The sequence below is a fragment of the Erpetoichthys calabaricus genome, chromosome 6 (genome assembly GCF_900747795.2).
Source record: "Erpetoichthys calabaricus chromosome 6, fErpCal1.3, whole genome shotgun sequence".
NCBI classification, from domain to species: domain Eukaryota; kingdom Metazoa; phylum Chordata; class Cladistia; order Polypteriformes; family Polypteridae; genus Erpetoichthys; species Erpetoichthys calabaricus.
The window spans coordinates 80,784,074-80,807,412 of record NC_041399.2 but is presented as its reverse complement, the minus strand read 5'-3'; the positions used below and the strand labels follow the sequence as shown (position 1 = coordinate 80,807,412).

Below are 23,339 nucleotides of genomic sequence, written 5' to 3'. Positions count from 1 at the left end.
CAGCAGTGCCACAGGCCGATCACCTCCATGCCACGCTGCAGTGATGCAGTGTTTCTTGCAAAAGGAGCCCCAACCAAGTATTGATTGCATACATGGACATACATTTAAGTAGACCAACATTTCTATATTAAAAATCATTTTCTTTTATTGGTCTTATGTAATATTCTAATTGTCTGAGATACTGAATTTTGAATTTTCATTACATATAGGCCATAATCAGCAAAATGAAAAGAAATAAATGTTTAAAATATATCACTTTGTGTGCAATGAATCTATTTAATATTTGAGTTCCATTTTTTTTAACTGAATTTCTGAAATAAATTAACTTTTTAATAATATACTAATTTATTGAGATGCACCTGTATTATTCAGGAAAATTAATAATAATGGAAAATTATTAATTATGCAAAAGCTCTGTATGGGTGTGTGTTTCTTTGCACTTTGCCTGTCATAAACACTCTCGTACTGATCCAATTTAGGGCTGACTTCTTTTCCAAGGTTGATTTCTGACTTGCAGTCCATGTTATTACATGCCAAACTTGACTAGATTCTGTAGACAATGAAGTAAATGTGTGAGTAATAATACATCCAGCTACTCCACTGTTTGAGGAGGATTAAGCCTGTAGTCAGTGTAGAGTGCTATACAAAAAGTAACCAAATTAAGCAAATTTATTTTCTTAACTGGTTAAGACTCATCTGTCCTGGAATATTTTTCTTAGTTGCCTTGCAAATAGTTATGTTTTAAATTAAATATTGTTAGAATTTTTTAAGACAATTAAGTTTCTTGTATTTAATATGTTTTCTTTTTTCCCCCCAGAAAGTGTTACTAGGCTAGGAAAATATACATTGAAGCTCCAGACAGTGCTGAATGAGAGCAATGCAGACACATATGCAGGAATTCCTCTACCTTCCAAGATTATTAAATTTGTAGTAAATGGTAATTAAAGTTTTGATTTGTAAAAGCATTTTTTGAAATTACTTCTTTATGAATTCCATTCAAGAGACTACCAGAAGCAATCATACTTTATTAAAATTGGTTTTCATTTGTGGACAAAATATAATTAGCAAATATTGTTCATTGTCATCTTTTATTAATTCCAAAAAAATTTAAGATACATGTTGCATGTACTATCTTTAGTTGGTATTTTTTTTTTTTTGTTTAGTGGCCAGAACATTAGTTTGTACTTCTTACTATGCTAGTGTATTGGCGGTTGTCAAAGGCAAAGAGAGAGTGCTTTCTCTTTATCTCTTAATATATTATATGTCTAAGGTGCAAGTACAGTGGAACCTCGGTTCACGACCATAATTCGTTCCAAACCTCTGGTCGTAATCCGATTTGGTCGTGAGCCGAAATAATTTCCCCCATAGGATTGTATGTAAATACAATTAATCTGTTCCAGACCATACGAACTGTATGTAAATATATATGTTTTTTTAAGTTTTTAAGCACAAATATAGTTAATTAAACCACAGAATGCACAGCGTAATAGTAAACTAAATGTAAAAACATTGAATAACACTGACGCTGCCTGTGTGTGTGTCTCTCTCTCTCTTGCGCTGCCTGTGTGTGTGTGTGTCTCTCTCTTGTGCTGCCTGTGTGTGGTGTCTCTCTCTTGCGCTGCCTGTGTGTGTGTGTCTCTCTCTCTCGCGCTGCCTGTGTGTGTGTGTGTCTCTCTCACTCTCGTGCTGCCTGTGTGTGGAGATGCCTGTGTGTGCATGTGTCTCACTCTCGCGCGCTGCCTCTGTGTGTGCGTGTCTCTCTCACTCTCGCGCTGCCTGTGTGTGTGAGAGATGCCTGTGTGTGTCTCTCTCTCACACTGCCTATGTGTGTGTGTCTCTCTCGTGCTGCCTGTGTGTGTGTGTGTCTCTCTCTCTTGTGCTGCCTGTGTGTGTGTGTCTCTCTCGCGCTGCGTGTGGTGTGTGTGTGTTCTCTCTCTCTCTCGCGCGCTGCCCTCTGTATGTGTCTCTCTCTTGCGCGCTGTGGTTGTGTGTCTCTCTCTCTCTCGTGCTGCCTCTGTGTGTGTGTGGTTCTCTCTCTCTCGCAATGCCTGTGTGTGTCTCTCATGTGTAATCGCACTCTGTCTCTTTTGCTTGCTGCACAGGAAATGCACAGGGAGAGACTGTAACACGTACAAACCGAAAGGGAAACTGGCTTGTTCATATACCGAGTGTGTGGTCATGAACAGATGCAAAAGTTTGGCGAACTTTTTGGTCGTAAACCGATTTGTATGTGTACCGAGACGTTCGTGAACCAAGGTTCCACTGTATGTATGTATGTATGTATGTATGTATGTATGTATGTATGTATGTATATATGTGTGTTCAGGTTGGATGGAAAGCGTCGGTGTACAACCATTTTAAGATCTCTCCAGAGATGTTCAATCGGATTCAAGTCTGGGCTCTGGCTGGGCCACTCAAGGACATTCACAGAGTTGTCCTGAAGCCACTCCTTTGATATCTTGACTGTGTGCTTAGGGTCGTTGTCCTGCTGAAAGATGAACCGTCGCCCCAGTCTGAGGTCAAGAGCGCTCTGGAGCAGGTTTTCATCCAGGATGTCTCTGTACATTGCTGCAGTCATCTTTCCCTTTATCCTGACTAGTCTCCCAGTTCCTGCCACTGAAAAACCTCCCCACAGCATGATGCTGCCACCACCATGCTTCACTGTAGGGATGGTATTGGCCTGGTGATGAGCGGTGCCTGGTTTCCTCCAAACGTAATTCCTGGCATTCACACCAAAGAGTTCAATCTTTGTCTCATCAGACCAGAGAATTTTCTTTCTCATGGTCTGAGAGTCCTTCAGGTGCCTTTTGGCAAACTCCAGGCGGGCTGCCATGTGCCTTTTACTAAGGAGTGGCTTCCGTCTGGCCACTCTACCATACAGGCCTGATTGGTGGATTGCTGCAGAGATGGTTGTCCATCTGGAAGGTTCTCCTCTCTCCACAGAGGACCTCTGGAGCTCTGACAGAGTGACCATCGGGTTCTTGGTCACCTCCCTGATTAAGGCCCTTCTCCCCCGATCGCTCAGTTTAGGTGGCTGGCCAGCTCTAGGAAGAGTCCTGGTGGTTTCAAACTTCTTCCACTTATGGATGATGGAGGCCACTGTGCTCATTGGGACCTTCAAAGCAGCAGAAATTTTTCTGTAACCTTCCCCAGATTTGTGCCTCGAGACGATCCTGTCTCAGAGGTCTACAGACAATTCCTTTGACTTCATGCTTGGTTTGTGTTCTGACATGAACTGTCAACTGCGGGACCTTATATAGACAGGTGTGTGCCTTTCCAAATCATGTCCAATCAACTGAATTTACCACAGGTGGACTCCAATTAAGCTGCAGAAACATCTCAAGGATGATCAGGGGAAACAGGATGCACCTGAGCTCAATTTTGAGCTTCATGGCAAAGGCTGTGAATACTTATGTACATGTGCTTTCTCAATTTTTTTATTTTTAATAAATTTGCAAAAATCTCAAGTAAACTTTTTTCACAATTTCATTATGTGGTGTTGTGTGTAGAATTCTGAGGAAAAAAATTGAATTTAATCCATTTTGGAATAAGGCTGTAACATAACAAAATATGGAAAAAGTGATGCGCTGTGAATACTTTCCGGATGCACTGTATATACAGTATGTGTGTGTGTATATATGTATATATAGGTATATGTATGTATGTGCATATGTATGTCTATGTAATGCTTATTTTTACCATTATGAATCTCTACCAAATTTAAAAGTTGCCAAACCGACATTGTGTGTTGAAGGCATCCCTTGGCTCTCTCCAAATACAAACCCATCTGGATTTAGGAAAAGTGTAAAAGATGTTTTATTGGACCTTACTACTTTTTTTCCCCCCTTTGTTTTTTGCAGTTTAAAACAGGTTACATACCTTTGTGTGCTGTCATTTAATACAAGTGGTTTCCAAATGGCATAACTCTAAGTCCAGCGTATTGACTTTTTTAAGAGTGAATCACAGAGGTGATGGTTCAATTTGGTGATAGTTTTTGAGGCTGTGTAGAATTGTGTAGCTATACTGTGAAGTGTTCATCTTCTTTGCCAGTAAAGTCTGACTATGGACCTTTTTTCCCTTTGTCAGTGAGGTTTGTCCAAGTTTGGCATATATTGTCATTATTTTTGAGACTGTTACCCTTGACAGTAATTTTGTTGATATGCTTACAATTCTGTCACCAACTATTTATCCTCCCTGGAGCTCCCTAAATTGCCTTATGTTCCCCTAAAAAATTGGATATCAAAGTCTTGGCTTCCAAATTGTTATAGCTGACTCATACTGGTATTTGGCAATCAATTAATGTAATTGAAGATTTGCAGCTTCATTTGTGAATTTATTTCAAAGCTTTTTTTTTTTCATTTTATTTTTATTTTATCCACTCCTGTTTATTAAAAATATTCTAGTTTATTGCTCAATTCATATTATAAAATGCCTCAAAATTTATGGCCCCTAGTAAGACTTGCTTGCAAGCTTCTAGTTTAGTATTGTTTTCTTCCTAATTGTTTACTTGTTAATACACTTAAACGTGATTGCAAATGTATTTATTTAAGTTCTTAAACATAAAGAGCTCAGAAAGTTTCTTTTTTGTGAATGGCTTCTAGGGTGCATGCATTTAATAATGAATGTTGTATCACATGAAAAAGATTAAAAAATGTATTTTTACTAATATACACAGTATGTAAAAGCAATGAAGATGATTATTTTGGGTAACTCATTTAAATTATTTAATGCACTCAGTGACAAGTATTTAATTATAGTGTTTTTTTTTTCACACCCAACCCCTTCCCCCCTCTCAGAGGGTAAAGCAGCTAAATTTATTATGCCGAATTTGGACCCTCCTTTTCGTGTTGGAGTACCATTTAATATTCCATTGGAACTTTTTGATAAATATGGTAACCCTACTCGACCAAGTGTGGATATCAAATCAGTCTTGGAATGCAGGTATGGCTGCCTTTCCCGTCATACAAATTAGGGGATTTATTTTCATGTATACATTAAGTCCTTTTAAATCATAACTATAATTTAATATGTTTTTGTTTTATCTACACACTTTCTTTTGAAAGACACTGGCATACTATGGAACCTAAATTTGTACTAATTAGTAATTATGTTTTAATTTTATGTGCATTTGTAGAGGTTCACTTTTTAGTTATGATTGAGCATTAAAGTTTTGTATATCACTGAGAAATGAAATAGTAATATAATTTGTTTCAATTTCAAAATACGAGAAACCTAAATGTGAAAAAAATGTCGATTTTTTTTGAAGAAAATTATTATTGGCATAATATACATAACACAAAATACATTTTAAGTTTTCATATTTGGACAGTAATGCTTAACCAGCTTTGTTCACTGTTGGCACCCTTTAGTTACTTAATACATTTCTTTGTTCACAAACATTCCTTTATAGTGCTTTATCATTCTTCTCTAGTGCCATTTGTGACTTTGTGTCATTCTATTCCTTTTATTGCCTCCTGTCCTTCCTGCAGTTTTTTTTTTTCTTTTGGTCTTTTTGTCTGTACTTTTCATCATCTTTTATGCGTTGCTGGAGTTCTATATCCTGGCCTGTCGTATTTTTGACAATTTTTCTTTCACCTGTCAGTTTCTATGGACTCTTGAGTGCTGTTGTATTTGAAACATATTTCTGATTTGTACATAGAAACTGTGAGCTAAACCTATGTGTTCGAGTTCTCTGAAGTAAATCACCTTTTTTGTTTGTGCTACTGTGGGCTTCAGTTTTAGCTTGATCTTTTTTATCACAAGATTATCTGAACTGACATCAACTTCTCAATGGGTATACATATCCTGTAATGAACACCACCATCTTCTTTTGTTGCTTAAAAATGTTTTGCTGACACTAAGCATACTGATGCTACAATACAGTATATCCCTAGAAATTCACTGTTGTCATTAATTATGTTGGCCAAACCATAGCATTCTGTTGAATCAAACCGCTCTCTTTTTGTCTCATAAAATTTTCACAGCTGAACTTGGGGCTGAATAACAGAACTTGAGCATTTCTATATTTTTAGTCAACCAATGCCTGCCACACTTCTTGACTTCTACCATGAAATGACAATAGACCAGCTAGACATCCATCCATCCATTTTCCAACCCGCTGAATCTGAACACAGGGTCACGGGGGTCTGCTGGAGCCAATCCCAGCCAACACAGGGCACAAGGCAGGAACCAATCCCAGGCAGGGTGCCAACCCACCGCAGGACACACACAAACACACCCACACACCAAGCACGCACTAGGGCCAATGTAGAATCGCCAATCCACCTAACCTGCATGTCTTTGGACTGTGGGAGGAAACCGGAGCGCCCGGAGGAAACCCACGCAAACACAGGGTGAACATGCAAACTCCACGCAGGGAGGACCCGGGAAGCGAAGCCGGGTCTCCTAACTGCGAGGCAGCAGCGATACCACTGCGCCACCGTGCCACCCACCCAGGTAGACATTAACCTCATAAATATCACAGAAAAGGTGTACAAACATGCTTCAGTTTTATCAGATTATCACTATATTGTTAAAATTAGGTCATGATATACAACTATGAAGAAGTTTATCTACTCAGAGTCCTGGAGAAGTGTCACAAGACTGGATACATGGGATAACTGAGAAGCTGCCAAAAAAGATAACCTCAGTATCTGTAGTAAGTGGTGTAAGTACTGTTGTCTGTATCTCAAACAGTGCTCTGCAGTGTTTTCCTTACTCAGCTGAAGGTTTGGTTTTACCACACCATCAGTTAGGAAACAAGCTGGATTCTATAATGGAAGATTGTTCTGTGAATAGCTCTTCATACTGCGAAACATCATTGAACAGTGTATTTAATTTAAAAAGCCACTTCTAGTCAATTACAATGATTTTAAAAGGCATTTTTATGCATTCATCAGGAGTCAGTCTGGAAAATAGTCAGATTAACCACTTATACCAGATCATTATATTAACATCACATCCACTATTCTATATTTGAAGCTGTTAACATTAAAAATCAATAATAGTACCTCAGATACTTTTGATATCCTAATAGGTGCACAATCAGGCTGCATTCCCTTTTCCTTTCTCTTCCTTTTGCTTTATTATTTCACCATGAGATAAACAATTAGTGACCCTATTTTTGGGATCAGTGTGGGTGAGATGGGATTATAGATATACTGTACTGTAGATTTTGTAAGCATTATTGTGTTCCTTAGCATAACCCTCTGATTCAATGCAAAAAAATGACTGACATCCTTAGTTAAGACTGCTGTAATGGTTTGTTTACTCATTAGTTACAAATAAAACTAAATGGTGAGTATTAGCTGGCAACAACATCCTTCCATCACTATGGGCCAGGAAAATATGAGCATATCAGGTAGAGGACATAACTAAGAAATTATCTTTCAAAGGAAGAAAACAAAACAAATAGATGTTAAGGCACGAATAAGTAAAGGGTGCATCGTTCTTACAGCAAAGGCCTGTAATTGTGGTATTCATACACCATCAGCAGGACCAGCAGGTTGTGTCTGTCATCGCTGTGGCATGTCCAACACCCAAGATCACAAATATGTTGTATGTCCTCCATAGACAATTCATTTTTACAGCTCTTGGCACCTTATGGAGAAACCATTTGACCAACGAAGATGTGGAAGAGAGGCAGCTTGGAGTATTGACTTCAGGACATAGGGACAAAGAGAAGAACAAGGCTAGTTGGACATATATTTCGCTTAATACAAGAATGCCTAGTGAATGCGACAGTTGAATCAATGCAAAACGTAGTTAAAGGGCAAGCGTCTGACCAAAGAAGACTTTTCTATTGAGAGGACTTAAAAGATGAGAATGTCCTGGGCTTAGGCCCAAGTCGACATTACCATAAGAGGCAGATCATTGCCTGATGCTCCAGCAGTAACAGAGAAAATACTTGAACTCAATTTTTTTTATTTTCTATAACCATTAGTGGAAATTTAATTTGTTTTACTGTTTTTTAGATACATAGTAATGGTCATGAATAAAAAAATTCATATAAATACTAATTACTTTCATAAAATTATGTTGTTTAGTATTTATAACATCTGACATATAAACTTGTGTAGGCATGTGTCTACACGCAGTTTGGTTTTGTTTGTATTTATGTGTAGTTTTTATATTTATTTAGATGTATATTGTGGTCAAATAAAGCAAGGAGCGAGTCCAAAATAAACGTTGGGGTGCCAGCTGGGTTGTCCTTTTTAATTCAGATTGATTTGTAAAACAAAACATGTGCATGATGGCACATAAAACATAAAATAAATGGATGGTGCAATTTTCGTGACATTATTGAAGTAGCTCAGTTTAGCTGGTCTAGCTTGGGAGGAGCTTCGTCCTGTTGTCTGCTTGATACCAAAGGCTGAGACGAGATGGAGCTGGGTCAGTTGTTCTCTCTGTGTGTCTCCCCTGCACTGTGGAGGCAGAGTGAGATGATATTGTTAGCAACAACTACCTCTCTTGTCCCAGAGTGGTATTCTATACCTTTGTTGAGCCTAGAAACCAAACCTCCAACGCGCATGCATTACACTATACAGTATAATCCTTATTGCACCCCTCAGTCTGGCTCATAGTTGTGCCGTCAGCCTGTCTGATGCTGCCCTCTTTCTTCTCTGTTCAGTGATCACTCTCTTTCAAAATAAACTCTTAAAAAACGATGTTCCCACCACTAACCTGCTCTCCTTTTATTCTGCTTACCACCCATAAGGTACCTACCAATTACTGTGCTGCAGGTCGACCAGCAATTGTTTAAACCAGTGCATGCTTTCACATGAGGCTAAAATAATTACCTTGCATTAAACCTGCAGGAAAAAGAAAGTGAAATGGGTTTAGATATTCAAAAATTGCTAATGTAATAGACACCCTAGCACACTTCATTTCAGCCAACTTTAAGGTGCAGTTATTCTGTTTTGAAAAAGTTAAGGTTAAACAAACTAAGGCAGAACACCACACATGTAGTTGTGACTAGCACATTTTGATGCATCTTTCAGAATAAATGTGGTATATTGGATCCTTTACTAAGATATCTATATGGTATTCTTTCACTTTTTAAGATGATGTTTTAATTTATAATTTTAAATCTGGGAATTTTGGAGTTATGGTGGTTGTTCTTTTTTTAATGGCTCTTTTGAACATAATATTCTAGATCAGTATGCTATGCTATTATCGTTAATCACTTCTGAATAGTCAGTGTGTGGTATTTGGGGTGAATTTTTTTAATGGAAACATGTTTTGATTGGGTGTTTTTAATCCTGTCCTAGTTCATTTATTATAAAATGAAACAATTATCAAATGTGGCTGTAAGTTATATTTTGGTTATTTATCGTATCACGGAATACATTAATGTGGAAAGTTGATGTCCGGTTATAGCTGATGAAAATCTTGGTAGGAGAGGGGTAATTATAGAAAGAGAATTTAAGTTTGCAAAAAATATATTGGGGGGGGGGGGGGGGGGGTGTAGATAATTAAATAAAAATATGTCAGTAGTTTTTCATTCAGTTATATCCCAAACATGCTTAATCAGGGATCAAAACATGGGGTGCCAAATACAATCTGGGTAGAATTTGGATGGTAAGTCCATAACAGGTCACATTTACTTAAACCTGGACAGTTTTACTTTTCTTTTTTACCCTAACCTGCTTTTTTTTTTGTTCTGTGTGGTGAAAAAGGAAAACAGAGCCACTTCACACATGTAATCTGAATTCTGGACAGAGAACTTAGGAGCTGTGAGGCAGCAACAAATACATTTCTGCTATTTTCAGTACAGCTTTCATTTTTTCAAAATCAGTCTTTAATGATCTTCTTTTTAGATATTGCAAATTTTGTACAATTACTGTGAGCGTACACACTATAAAAGCAGTTAAGATAAATAAATTGTACTGCAATCAGCTATATAACTTTTGTTATTTTATCTTAAGAGTTATTGTGCTTTTTAATTATCAGGTTGTCTGCTGAATATCACAGACAAGGGTGTATTAGGATAAATACAATTAAATATTTTTAAGAAATTCCATATTACATAGCTCATACATTTGAATTTATCACACATCATCATGAATTTCATATTAATTATTAAACATTAAGTTTGTATGTTAAGTATCATGACAGGATTCAAACTTCCTTTGGTGCAAGGAACCAACAGGGGGCATGAAGTCAGTTCATCAGAGTACACCCACATCAACGCAGCATGTTGTGATCATCATCCTAATTGCATACAGTAAAATGCATTTTTAATTAAAATTTCTCAATTAAGCATGAAGGTACAGTGTATTGTTTGGAAAATGTTAGATTTTTCAAAGGTTGTTTATAGGTTTTCAATGGCCAGTGCCTCTTTTCTGTACTTTCAGTATAATTTATTTGTCTAGACAATAAAATTGTTAATGTACATGTGCTGTTCTCAGATAAATGCCTTTTTTCTTGTAGTGGAGTGACCATCTCTCATGAAGGAATAATGATAAATGGAGCAAGTTTAATCATTAAAGGAGTCCTAGCCAAGGGCACTGTAAATAACTGCCAAGGAAAGGTATGTTGTTTTTCTATTTTTTACTTAGCACTTTTGTATTTCTCCTCTCAGTCTCTGGAGCTGGCTGCTAAAAGGAAATATATTTTTTGTAAAAACTTGACCATAAATAAAATTAGAAGTGCACAATACAAACTTAATTTTTTTAAATATGTTAATTGCACCTCTTTGATCTTAAACTGTTGACTGAAAATAGGGACCACAATAGTGTATTCATTTTTTTTTTCATGCATATTGCAATACTGTAATAAATGATTCAGAATGATTTGAGAAATGTTATTTATCTATATAGACACTTAAGAGCAGTATATAAGTGGCACATCAAATCATTTTACTTCTGGTAAAAATGGAAACATTCAGCAACAAATAAGTGTGCTCAAGTATAGCTTGGTTTGAGCGAAATTTGAGTGAATTCCACTAAAAAATGTGGAATACTATGCTTAAATACATAAAAGCACTTCATCTGCAATGCAGTAACCCTTAAAATAACTTGGAGGTTATTATTTCAGCATCAACCCTTACCTATAGCATATGCAGTGAGATAGTGGGGCCCAGTCATCAGAGGAATTTCACACAGAGGCTTTATACAATGAAGCCATTCTAATAATCACTGTCATTGATGGAAGGGGCTTTTCGCAGCTAATCAATTATCTTGGGACAATTGCACTGACACCAGCTATACAGAAAATATTCACCTACAAAAAACCTTTGAAAACTCAGCTAGCAATAGTTAACAGGCTTGCTGTTAGTTCGGTTAACGTGTATCTTAACAGTGATGAGAGGTTCTGTGAAAGCGGATGCTCTTGGCAACTGGCAAGGGCAGTTAGAAGACTTTAAAACAAGTATGACATCTAAGCATTTCAATTTAGCTAATTTCCCCAAACAAAAATGCATAAAACATTTTGTTAAATTTTAAGAGACTGCTAGTGAGAGTTTTAATTAACTGTATTCATTAACTGACAAGTGGTGTTGGATTGGTACTAAAATTCTGAATCTGGTATTAATACCAGCTTTCTGACCTTACTTCTTGTACCAAAATGATACTGATATAAATAACAGCTGCTTGAATTCCTCCCCAAAGTTCATAAAATGTTGTGCGATGCACATGCAGAGCAGGTAAGAGATTATGAAATAGTAAAAATTGACAGTATCAAAAAAAAAGATAGTAAAGATTGCATTAGCGGTAAAAAACCGGAAATTATTACTCTGTGAAATAAGGGAAAGTAATAATCAGGCCCCACGGACCAGGTGGAACTAAAAACCTAGCAGGTCCAGCAGGGTCAGAAATAAAAGACAAAGAGTAGAAGTCAAATTAGAACGTTGTAAAGAGGTTCAAAAATGTTGGCGTGAAACACATGCAGAGCAAGTTACAGAGTATTAAAGTATCAAAATTTTTTAGTAAAGATCGCATTAGTGCTAACAAACGGAAAATTATTACTCTGTGAAATAACGGAACAGCAAAAAGAGATCGAATATATGGACATAGGTGATATGTCAGAAGTATGTTGATGTTGTAAGGGTTTAAAGTTTAAGTCGGAGACTTGTAGATCATCTAATTTGTGTTGTCATCAGGGAAAAGTAGTGTTTCTTCCCATGAAGAGGCTTGTCTATTGAGAATTAAATGATTTGTAAAATGGCAAAATATTTGAATCTACAACAATCTGTTCGCATTCACATCATTTAATGCTCAAAACGTAGATTTACACAATAATGGACCATACGCTATGAGAATCTGTGGTCCCGCAACAATTAAAGCTACAACAGGTTTAAATTCGAAGAAACCACAATTCGGTCAGGTGTGTATTTATGGTCATGGAGAAGCGATGCAACATAGGATTGAAAGAGTTAAACGATTGGACGTAATAGAAATTATACAGCCAATAATGGATACAAATCCATACATCAAAAAGTATCACACTTTTATAATAAACCAACATGTGGACGAATTGTCAGCGATAATAGTTCGAAAGACGGACATTTTAAAGACACAGTTGATATTTGTGTATATCCAAAAGTAAAGCACGATTCAAAAGGAGATCTTGATATGCCATTCATATTAAAACGTTTCCAGTTTCCAGTGAGAATAGCTTTTTCTATGACAATTAACAAATCACAGGGACAAATAATCGAAAAAGTCAGTTTATTTATTAGAGAGAAAGAAACAATATTCACTCATGGGCAGTTATACGTTGCGTTTTCATGATGCAAGTCCAAACACAGAATCAAAATTCAATGCGATCTTGAAGAAAAGTTAATTCCAAATATTGGTTTTTACTGAAGTTTTAAAGTAAAAGTGAAAATAATGCATATGTAACAATTCCCATGAAAATAACAGTCTCTTTAAATTGTATATCTGATTAAACGAACCCGGGGGTTGGCGAGCAAAGTGAGCAGGGGCTGGAGCCCCCTAGTCTTTAAGATGAATGCTATGTTACCCTAAAATTATTCTTTCACATCCCTCAGGCCCAGGTAATAACGATATACAGTGTTTTTAAAACACCAGGGTATCAGTGTTTAATTATTACATGCTAACACGCCAGCGATTTTTCCCTGAATTGCAACCTATTGGCTACCCACCAAGTACATAATGGGGTGGCAACCCGCAAATTGTAAATTCCTACCTTAATTTGCACTCTGTTTTGCTAGAATGCGCACATGCTCTATATAGCCATATGTCTCATTTATGTGGTTTCAAGAAATAGATAAGTGGAAATTTTAGCATTCAGGTACAATTATAATGCATATATCACAAAAATAATTTCTGAAACCAGTTATGCCAATTTAAGTATGTGTATGTATGAATGAAGGATCTGGCCCCACCCTGAACCAAAATTTTGTCCATCCACTAGTGCTTGCACATATTTGGACTGAATTAATTTGACTGGTCAGTCAACCTAACCTGTACATCATTTGGATGTGATTAGCTCTGCTGCCTCATTTCTTCAAATCCTTTGGTTCTTGACTCACATATGCTCTCTCTGTGTGGAGTTAGTATGTTCTTCATGAGTTTTTATGTCATGTGCTACTGCCCTTATTGAACACCTGTCAGCAATTTGGCATCTTACTCTCTAGCCTGATCACTGTAATTTTTGTGGCATATTACAACTTTTCAATGAAATATTATCACAAACTCTTTGTTTTAAACACAGTTTCATATAATTTAATATCCATTAGTTTTTTGCACATCTCAAACATACTTAATCCAGTTTGGGATTGTGGAAGGGCCAGCACATAGCCAAGTAGCACAGGGAGCAAGGAAGGAAACGGCCTTGAACAGCAAATGCATATATTTAAAGGCATTTTCAAGAGGTGATTAACCAGTTATTTCTGTTGCGTTCCATACAACAAACGACAAACTTTCAAAGTAAACTAGGGAGTAACAATAATTGCCCAGTTGTGGGCCTTTTCATGAGGCAGAAATATTTTTTTCCTGGGAAGAAGTCATGATTTAAGATTTGAAAACAGCTGCGCTCAAGCACATCCACATTTCCAATAATTGTGGTTTGTTTACAAAGCACAGGTGTGTAAGAAAAGGCCTATCTGATAATTAGAAAAGAACATTAAAATGTGTTACTTTGCATTCTACAGAAAGGACTTGTTTTGTACAGGTGACTTTATGGCAAGCTCTCCTAAGAGCACACAAGGATGTGCTTTAGTTTTATTTAGACGGTAGCTGTATTGAGTGAATATAATTTTAACTGTATGATTCTGCGTATTTTCTATCCAGCAACTTAAAGTAACTTAATTTAGTTTCTCTAATCAACGTCTTCTTCAGGGATCCATTTTGGGTCCTGTTTTATTTTCTATATATCTTCATCCTATAGGAGTTATCTTGTGTAAATTGAATATTTCTTTTCACTGTTATATTGATGATACACAGGTTTATATTATTGTTTGTAACTGCAATTAATCGGCTGCACGATTGTCTTCTTGAACTAAGATCCTGGATGGCTAAGAATTTTTCTTGATCTCAGTCAAAATGAAATGGAAGTGCAGATAGCTGGTCTTTCAGCCAAAGCTCAAGTTTTCTTGAAGTTCTTGGCTCTTTTACTGATTTCTGCAAACCTCAAGTCCATAATTTTTGACAGTAACCTCTCTTTTGAGAAACTGATTACTCTGTAGTCATGAGTTGCTTTTTTCTAGCTTCGTCTTTTAACTAAGGTCAAACCCTTTTTTTATCTCCTAAGAATCTTGAGGAAAGCTACTCATGCTTTTATTTTTTCTTGGCTTGATTACTGCAGCTCGTTGTATTCTGGGATCAGTAAATCCCTGATACGTAGGTTGCAGTTGGTTCAGGATGTTGCTACTCAATTTTCGGTTGGGGCAAGAAAGTTTGATTCTGTTTCTCCAATATTAGCTTCTTTGCTCTGGCTACTGGTTAGTGTAAGAATTGACTTTAAAATATTGTTGCTAGTTTTCAAATCATTACATGGGTATGCTCCTGCCTATTTATCTGAATTGCGTATTTTACTCCAGTCATCCACAGAACTTAGATCTACCGATCAATTGTCTCTTATGGTCCCTCGCTCTAAGTGTTAAACTAAGGGGGCCCGGGCTTTTGGAGCTGTTGAGCCTTGCCTGGGGGAACTCTGTCTCATTATGTTAAAGAATCACCTTCAATTGAACTGTAAAAACTAGATTGATGACTCATTTGTATTCTCTAGCTTTCAGTGACCTTCATGGATACTGATAGTTACCCTACTCTTAGTCATCTTCTTTCTTTTTCTTTAACTCACTGCTGTCTGTATTTTGATTTATTGTCCTTTATTTTTATATATTTCTGTTTATTTTATTTATGTTCATTGTATGTTTTAATTTAAAGCACTTTGGCTACTGCATTACTGATGTTGTTTTAAATGTGCTCTATAAATAAATTGACACTGACAACATGTAATGTTTTTAGTATAGTAAGTATTTGTTGTTAAACTTCACTTTACAATGTTTAATTAACATTTACTGTACAGTATAGTATTAAGGTTTATATGCCTCCCGCATCTGCATCATTCCCTGAGAGCGATTGCATTGGGAGGATGTCCCACCCATGCACTACACACTTTTGCTCTAAGATTAGGGGGTTTAATTCCAGGTTGCACAAGGTATTCTTTTCTTAACCAACTCTGTATGTGATAAATTTCATATATCTGATCAGAAGTGAAGCTTTTTTTTAATGGTCAGCTGCTGTACAATCAAATTGTGAGAGAAATAAACAGACTCCGAGGCTTTGAGGTTGATTGTTGTGTCCACATCTACCTAAAAAAACTGACTATGAGGGCAATCACTCCAGAATTTGAAATAAACACTCAAAATGAACTAGGCATGAAAAGAATAAAATTACTCGGACTACAGGGTTGGACAAGGAAAAAAGGGCCAGAGGAATTGCACTGCTGATATAAGTGTAATAAACAAGTCGGGAAACAAGAAAACTATTGCTGCTCCTTCCCCCTCTCTCTGGCCATGCCATAACAAAATAGTAAGCAAGTCCTTAATAATTGATTAAAGGATAAAGTCAGTGCAGTATTCAAAACAAAGTTCTCTAAACACATCATATAGGCCATGTTCCAAATTGAATTATAACAAACACCAGTACACTGTGACAAGTCAAGATCCTTCCTTGGACTAAACACCATTCTGGAGAGGTGGGAAAGCACTTTTTACCATAGTAATAGTTCCTTGTGCCATCAATCCCTTAAGTTTTTTTCTGTAAGCATTCCTTTTAATTAAAAATGCCTTAAATATCCCATCTTGTCTGTCCTTTGCTTGGGCTCAGTATTCTCTGTCTGTAATCTTTGATTGTAGAAAGTAAGTAAAAGTAAAGTAAAATGGGCTTTTCCCATGTAGTTATCTCTTGCAGCTTCTGCTTGCTTAAGTTTAAAAAGTAAACTAAAACCAAATTCCCAAGTTGTAATCCTCTCTTGCACATGCAGCCTTCTGTGTAGAGTCTTCAATTTCTGCCTGTGGGGTTTCTTCCCCATATCATAAGACATATCGGCTAAACTGAGTGGCAACTTAAAACTGGCTCCTTATGAATAGTTTTAGTGTCTTGCTGCACCCCAAACTAAATTAGATTATGCATCACACTATACTGCAAGCTGTTTCACTGACACAGTGATAGCAGAGGTGACTTTGTGTTAATATTCACAAACTGGGTGCATAACAACTATGTATGAAGGGCAATGACTAATCATTTATATTGTGGAGGCAAAAAATGAAAGTCTGTAACCTAAATTATATTAACAGTAATAACAAAAATGGTAGTGATCTTAAAAGACAGGTGCAGTAAAATAAAATGAAACACAGCAACTCTAACCTTTGACCGCATTGATAAAGACTGATTTAATTCAAGGTATAAGCATCTCTCAAATTGGCTTACTGTACAACTTGTGTAAAAACTCTACAGATATTCTTTGATATGCTATTCTTTTCATATATTAGCAAGGATATGGTAAACAGGAATCCTGTTAAGTGTTTAACACTAGAATTACCAGAGCCTACGAAAAAACTCGTATCTCCGGCCCACCTTAAATCGCTTCTTAAATCCGTTCACACCTCTCCGCCAGCATCCTTTGTCCTCTAAATGTGCTGATAAAAGAGAAGCTGCCAGCAGCCGGCTATTCCATCCCCCCACTGACTTAGAACGTGAGCGAAGTTTTCCCAGCTCACGCCTTGATTGATTATGTGGGAGTGAAGTGGAGTTTTACAGTGGAAATAAGAGATCATTATTCTAAAGTAATCTGTGTAAACACATTGTTAAAACAGAAATTTTTCATATTTTAGTAATAAATGTTACAAAATGTAGTAGGCATAAACTATAGAATATATAAAGCCGAGTTCCAAAGATCAAATAAACACTTTCACAAAAGCTTCAAAAATGATTCAACAGCTTCTGTGGCGTAGCGCGCTAAGATTTGCCTCTTAGCGCAGAGCAGCTTTTCCTTGCCTCACAGACCTGAGTTCGATTCCCCGCTGGGGATGAAGTGTTGCTTTTTTTTTCTTTTCTTTTAAACCTCAAACGGACATAAAATTTATACATTGGTATGCACTGTCAGTTACTGAGATCGTTATATTTTCATGTGGGATGCTCCTTTTCAAATATTTTTTTAAACAATTGAGACTGTAATTAACAGGAACAACTGTCCTTAGAACTTATTTTTAAGATCCATAACACACAGACAGACAGAGCACTGCGTAATAGAGAGACAGACAGGCAGAGAAGTCACTAGATATATAAATAAACAGGGAAGCCACGTGTACTGAAAGAAAAAAAGAACAACATGTGCATTGTCCCTGCTGCACTGAATAAGCGCAGGCGCTCTAACATCACCCCTCCCCCGATCTTATTCAGTGCAGCAGGGATCTCTTATTTCCACTGTAAAACTCCCACTTCACTCCCACATAATCAATCAAGGCGTGAGCTGGGAAAAACTTCGCTCACGTTCTAAGTCGGTGGGGGGATGGAATAGCCGGCTGCTGGCAGCTTCTCTTTTATCAGCACATTTAGAGGACAAAGGATGCTGGCGGAGAGGTGTGAACGGATTTAAGAAGCGATTTAAGGTGGGCCGGATATACGAGTTTTTTCGTAGGGCTCTGGTAATTCTAGTGTTAAGGATAAGAATGGTATGTTACTTTCACTGAATTTTGTGATTAAGTTAGTACATGGCTCTAATTATATGTTTTATGTTTAAAATATATGGGGTTACATGATAAAATTATAATATGCTGTCCCCATCAATATAAGTATATATTTCAACCGAGTCTTATAGAAATGCCACAAAGCAACTTTCAATGCTTGCTGTCATGTATTAAGTCATCATGTCAGGAATCAACATACATATGACATGATTAAGGGTTTCCATACACACTTTAGACATTATTTGCTTGGTATTTTTCCTTTTTTAAATGTGTGTGTTAAAACAATTAAAAAAGCATATCAATTGGTAGTGTGAAAGACACAGGTTTGAATCGTTTCCTTCAAAACTCAGTAGTTTGGCATTACAAATGTAATATAGTGTAATCGCTTCTTATGGTGTGCAGAATATTGATTTAATGATGTCTGACTGAAATTCTATGTTTTCTTAACTTCACAACAAAGAGTTAATTTTTTTTTCTTTCTTCATTTCATTAAAACCTTGTTTCCGAAGAGATTGTCAAAGCAGACTACTTCCACATTAGCAAAATATTCTTTTTATTCATGAAAAGGTCTGTTCTGCATGATACACTGTTAAGAATAGTATCATCTTATCTACAGCCTTATAAATGTTGAAGTGGGGACTTCAATTCCCATTAACTAGCACATTGCTCAAAATGGTTTCACTGGTGTTTACAATCTATAAATAACAGCATTGACAAATTTAGCTTGTTATCAAATACAGTTGTTTCTCATTCTTTATGCCCTGGAGACTCTGTATCACCTTTCTGAGTTCACTGACGACCCACAGACAGCATATAAAGAAAAGTGGTGTTTTCCCCCATTGTGTGTCAACCACAATTAAACTTCACCTGGTGAAATGAGCGTAGTTAGAAATGGTGTTGCCATTATTTTTGGCAGACCAGGAGTGTGTCACATTTGACAATAAATAAAGAGATGTACATTTCACTCGCATGCTAATTTTTTAGTTAAAAAAAAAAAAAAAAAAAGTGAGCAGTATGCACCTCACTTCCCTGTCTTGTAGCATCAGTTCCGAAGTGGTTGTGGGAAATTTTTGTTATACTCCCATGTCAGCAATATGAGTTAATTATATCTTGTGCATGTACCAGGTCTCTATTCAGTCTGTTCAGGCATCCTTATTAGATGTTCAGATCATCTCAATAGATTTCCTTTTAAACCATAATAATGAAAAGTTATTATGTGACATATACCTGTAATGAAGAACTTGAAATTGATACTTGGTTTATTAATTCTGTGCTGAAAATTACTTTTGTACATTTGTACTTTCAAGCTTCAGGTATTAACCAAAATAATATGACTACAACTAAAATTGTTAATATATATGTTAATCAAACCCTTTGTCCAAGTACTTGGCTCTTACCTTAACAGCACTATTCCACACTGTTTCTGTATTCTCTCGTGAACAAAAATCAGTGATACCTTAAACTGAGGGAGTTTAAGTAACTGCTCCCCCCCCTCACTAACAGTGAGCCAGCCTGCTTTCATAGGAATTAACTATTAGTGGCAGTCTCATTCCAGACTGTTACAGTGCATGTCACAGATCATGGTTCAAAGTGGCCAAGAAAACCAAAATATCCATGCAGACCAGAGATGTACCGTTCATGTCCTTAAAAGATTAGAATAGAAACTGTTTTGCTCATGTCAATAAATGTGTATTGTGCCTCACCTTGACCATTTTGGCAATGCAATGTATAAGTGAGCATAACTCAGCCAATGGACTTTAGTTGTTAGTTTTAAAAACACTGTTTCAAGTGAGAAACAGTGAGTTTATGGGTCTCTCTGCATCAGTCCCTATTTGTCCCACAACCATACCCCCCCCCCACCCCAAATTTGTAGCTTACACACAGCAGTAAGCAATCTTCTTCACCATACATATATCACAATCCTGGGAAGGGTAATTTATATTGTATGCCATCTGACTGCAAAAATCACGTTACTTTTTAATTTTCCTTTTGTATATTTTAATACTTAAATGTATGTAATGATAATCTCATTGTAATACAGTAGAAATAGTAACTATACTTTTATCTAAACTTTGATATTAAAAATAGAGAAGCATTAACTGTTTTTTTTTTCTTTCTTTCTTTTTAGAATTTCATAATAAAAGTTAGTCTGCCTGAGTTGGAACAGGAGTCTCAATTGCTTAAAATCAAACTCCTGCCTGGTAAGAGTTTTTCAGCTTATCAGCCTGGCTTATAACACAGTATTGTTTGTTGTCGGTAGGTTCAGTATAAGTTTATAACTATACTTATATACACATTGAGTAGTTGGTAGTTTTGTGTTGAACCTATAACAGGTTGGTTGCTCCCTATACAAGCTTTACTGAGTGTTGTGATGTGAGATTTTACATATAACTTGATTAATATTTTGTATGCCTTTATTTGTAATTTAGGCAAAGCAATGTAATTTAGTGTTTACCCCCCAACCCCCCCCCCCCCCCCCCCCCCCCCCCCCCCCCCCCCCCCCCTTTAAGATTTAGCCTCTTTGAATTTTACGACAGAGTTGGGAGAGGATGTGCTTTAAACTAGTTTGGGGAGTGTTTTTTTGCTAAAGTCTTTCATCCCCCGCAAGAAACCTAGGTTACCTTAACATATGGTTTGGGGGCAGGTGTTAAGATGTTCTATTTCCCCCCATTGGTCTGAAGTATGGCTGTTTGGAATTGGCTTGGATCAGAAGCTTTGAAGTACCACGGTGTCCTATTGGCTCTAGGGGTTGGACGGAACATTTATAAATGTACGTGCTTAACCTCACAATCTCTCTCTCTTACTAACCAACATCTGAAAGAAGCATCTCTTTTGCTAACCTGTGATGATGAAGATAACACAATGAAAAGCACAGCTCAGCAGCCATATTGAACAGACATGTGGCAGAAAGCTGAGCACCAATGATGCCTTAACTAGAGACATTTAAGTAACTACAAGTCTGTGTGCCGCCTGAACTACATATCACCATTTAATCAGGTTGTATGGTTGCCAATATTCAAATATACTTTGCATTTTGTTATTATTTATGAATATTATCAATAATACATTGTTTAAACTGTAACTTCTGCTTGTCTTTTTACTACATCTAATTGCCTGAGGTTATAGATATAGAAGGGAAGGTGGGGATAAGTTATATACAATAATACCTTATAAATAGTGGTAAGTCTGTGACATTAGGCATTCTAAGGCTACATATTAATAATACAATAGGGGAAAGTAGAGCAATATATATTACTCTACCAAGACAAAACACGAGTTTTTAGCCTATGGTGTTCTGCAGGCTCCAGGTGTCTGTTACAATATTTTTGATTGACCAGCTTATATCATGTCTAAAGTATGTACACAAAATCACATTGGTAAATGAATAATGGTAAACAATGTTGTAACAGAGAAGTATGTACACAAAATCACATTGGTAAATGAATAATGGTAAACAATGTTGTAACAGAGATTGGGTTTGACCCCCCTCATGATGCTTGCTATAAACTGGACACAAAAGTTCCCCTGATAGCTGATTAGGGGTAGTAGGCGGATGGGTGGATTTTTTTTATTGTCCAGCCATTTAGCATTGTGATCTTTTTGACAAATAGCCCTGCATTTTAACAATTTTAAACAATATTAAAAGTTATAAATATTGTAATCAGTCACGCCATATGCTTTAGTATGTGTTGGGCACACTTTTATAGTAGGGCTATGAGAGTGAATTTTACTAGTTGAAATTAATAAGAATATATACAAAATATGTCCAAATACAAAAAATGTCTGTTGAATATATATGAATAGTGGTTTGCTTTATTTTAAACTTGTTTCACAATTACATTGCTCTTCTCCCACTATGTGGCAGTATTTTTCATGCTTTGTTTATATACATCACTTTCAGAATCTGCATGTTCATATTTTTTAATTAGTTAGCTTGCACCCCTTTAATCCTTTTTTGAAAAAGCACTCCACAGTTTTTGGATAGATTTCTCTAGTGGTTTTCTTCTGCATCTACAGTTCATATGGCTAAATGACAGGGCTGTCAAAACGTATTTCTAATGATTAATAATTAGAGGTTATTGGTCAGTGCTTTGATATGAAACTAGCTGATGCCTTACTCAATTTTTTTTTATTTTATATGACAAATAATGCTTCTGAAATCTTGAGCATCCATTGTTTGGAGTTTTGTCTATAGCATTAAAAGAAATGACCGTTGTGAGAACAACTTGAGGTTCACTTTTAGCTGACTAGATAAATATGTTTTAGAGTCTTAAATGATACTTGATCAAGCAGTATAATTACCGTAAATGCCCGCATATAGGACGCACTTTTTTTCTTAAGAAGTAGGCCTAAAAACCCAGGTGCGTCTTATACATGGATACTTTTATTACAAAAATTATAAATCTATATATATATAATTCACCGAGACCCGCCCACCAACAATTCACTGCGCACGACACGACAGAGCCCCGCCCGCCAAATCTAACCCTCCTCCTACCACACTTGCAAACTGTTTTACACGCTGCATACTGCAATTCCCAAACGCGATTACCCTCCTCCTGCCACACACGCAAACTGTTTTACATGCTGCATACAGCGATTCCCAAACGCGACAAACTTTGATGGCTTGCCCGCCCGCCCAACTGTTACCAGCATTCACCACAATGTACTGAGTGTTAAATTATCGCAGCTGATACCTCACAAACTGTCCTTACCGTATTCCCCGGATATCCCTGACCCCATCAGATTCAAATTTGCCTTTTACTTTTACATACAGACAATTTCCTGTTAGATTGGCGTTTACAATGACAGTTGCGTAATACGGTAAGTCATAGGGACAAACTTTCAAAAACATATGCCTGTATCTGCCAAAACCAGTTTTCAGTCACGGACAATTGTATGTTGCTCTCTCCAGAGTTCCATCTTTTCATTCACTCACAGTAGTATCCTCAAACCCACCCCATTTGGACAACTGTGTCTTTTTTCAAGAAGTGTTCAGTCATCAATAAATAATTATGCGGCGTATGCTACGCCGCGGGTTGGCTAGTTTATTACCGTATAATATCAGAAATTTATTATAAAAATTTCAAATTTCAATACCGTATTCATCAATATTTATCCTTGTCATCACTGTCCTCATTAAACAAAGCATCCCACTTCTGTTGTGCTATACAGTCATCAT

The 23,339-nt window shown here is 36.7% G+C and overlaps 1 protein-coding gene across 1 annotated transcript in view; it reads left to right on the top strand.

Annotated features, from left to right (window-relative positions):
* smchd1 (structural maintenance of chromosomes flexible hinge domain containing 1) overlaps positions 1–23,339 on the top strand; it is a 509,382-nt gene that overhangs the window by 219,729 nt on the left and 266,314 nt on the right. The window contains 4 exon segments of the mRNA XM_051928888.1: positions 818–937; positions 4,797–4,941; positions 10,432–10,531; positions 20,286–20,358. Coding sequence (XP_051784848.1) covers positions 818–937; positions 4,797–4,941; positions 10,432–10,531; positions 20,286–20,358 — 438 coding nt within the window.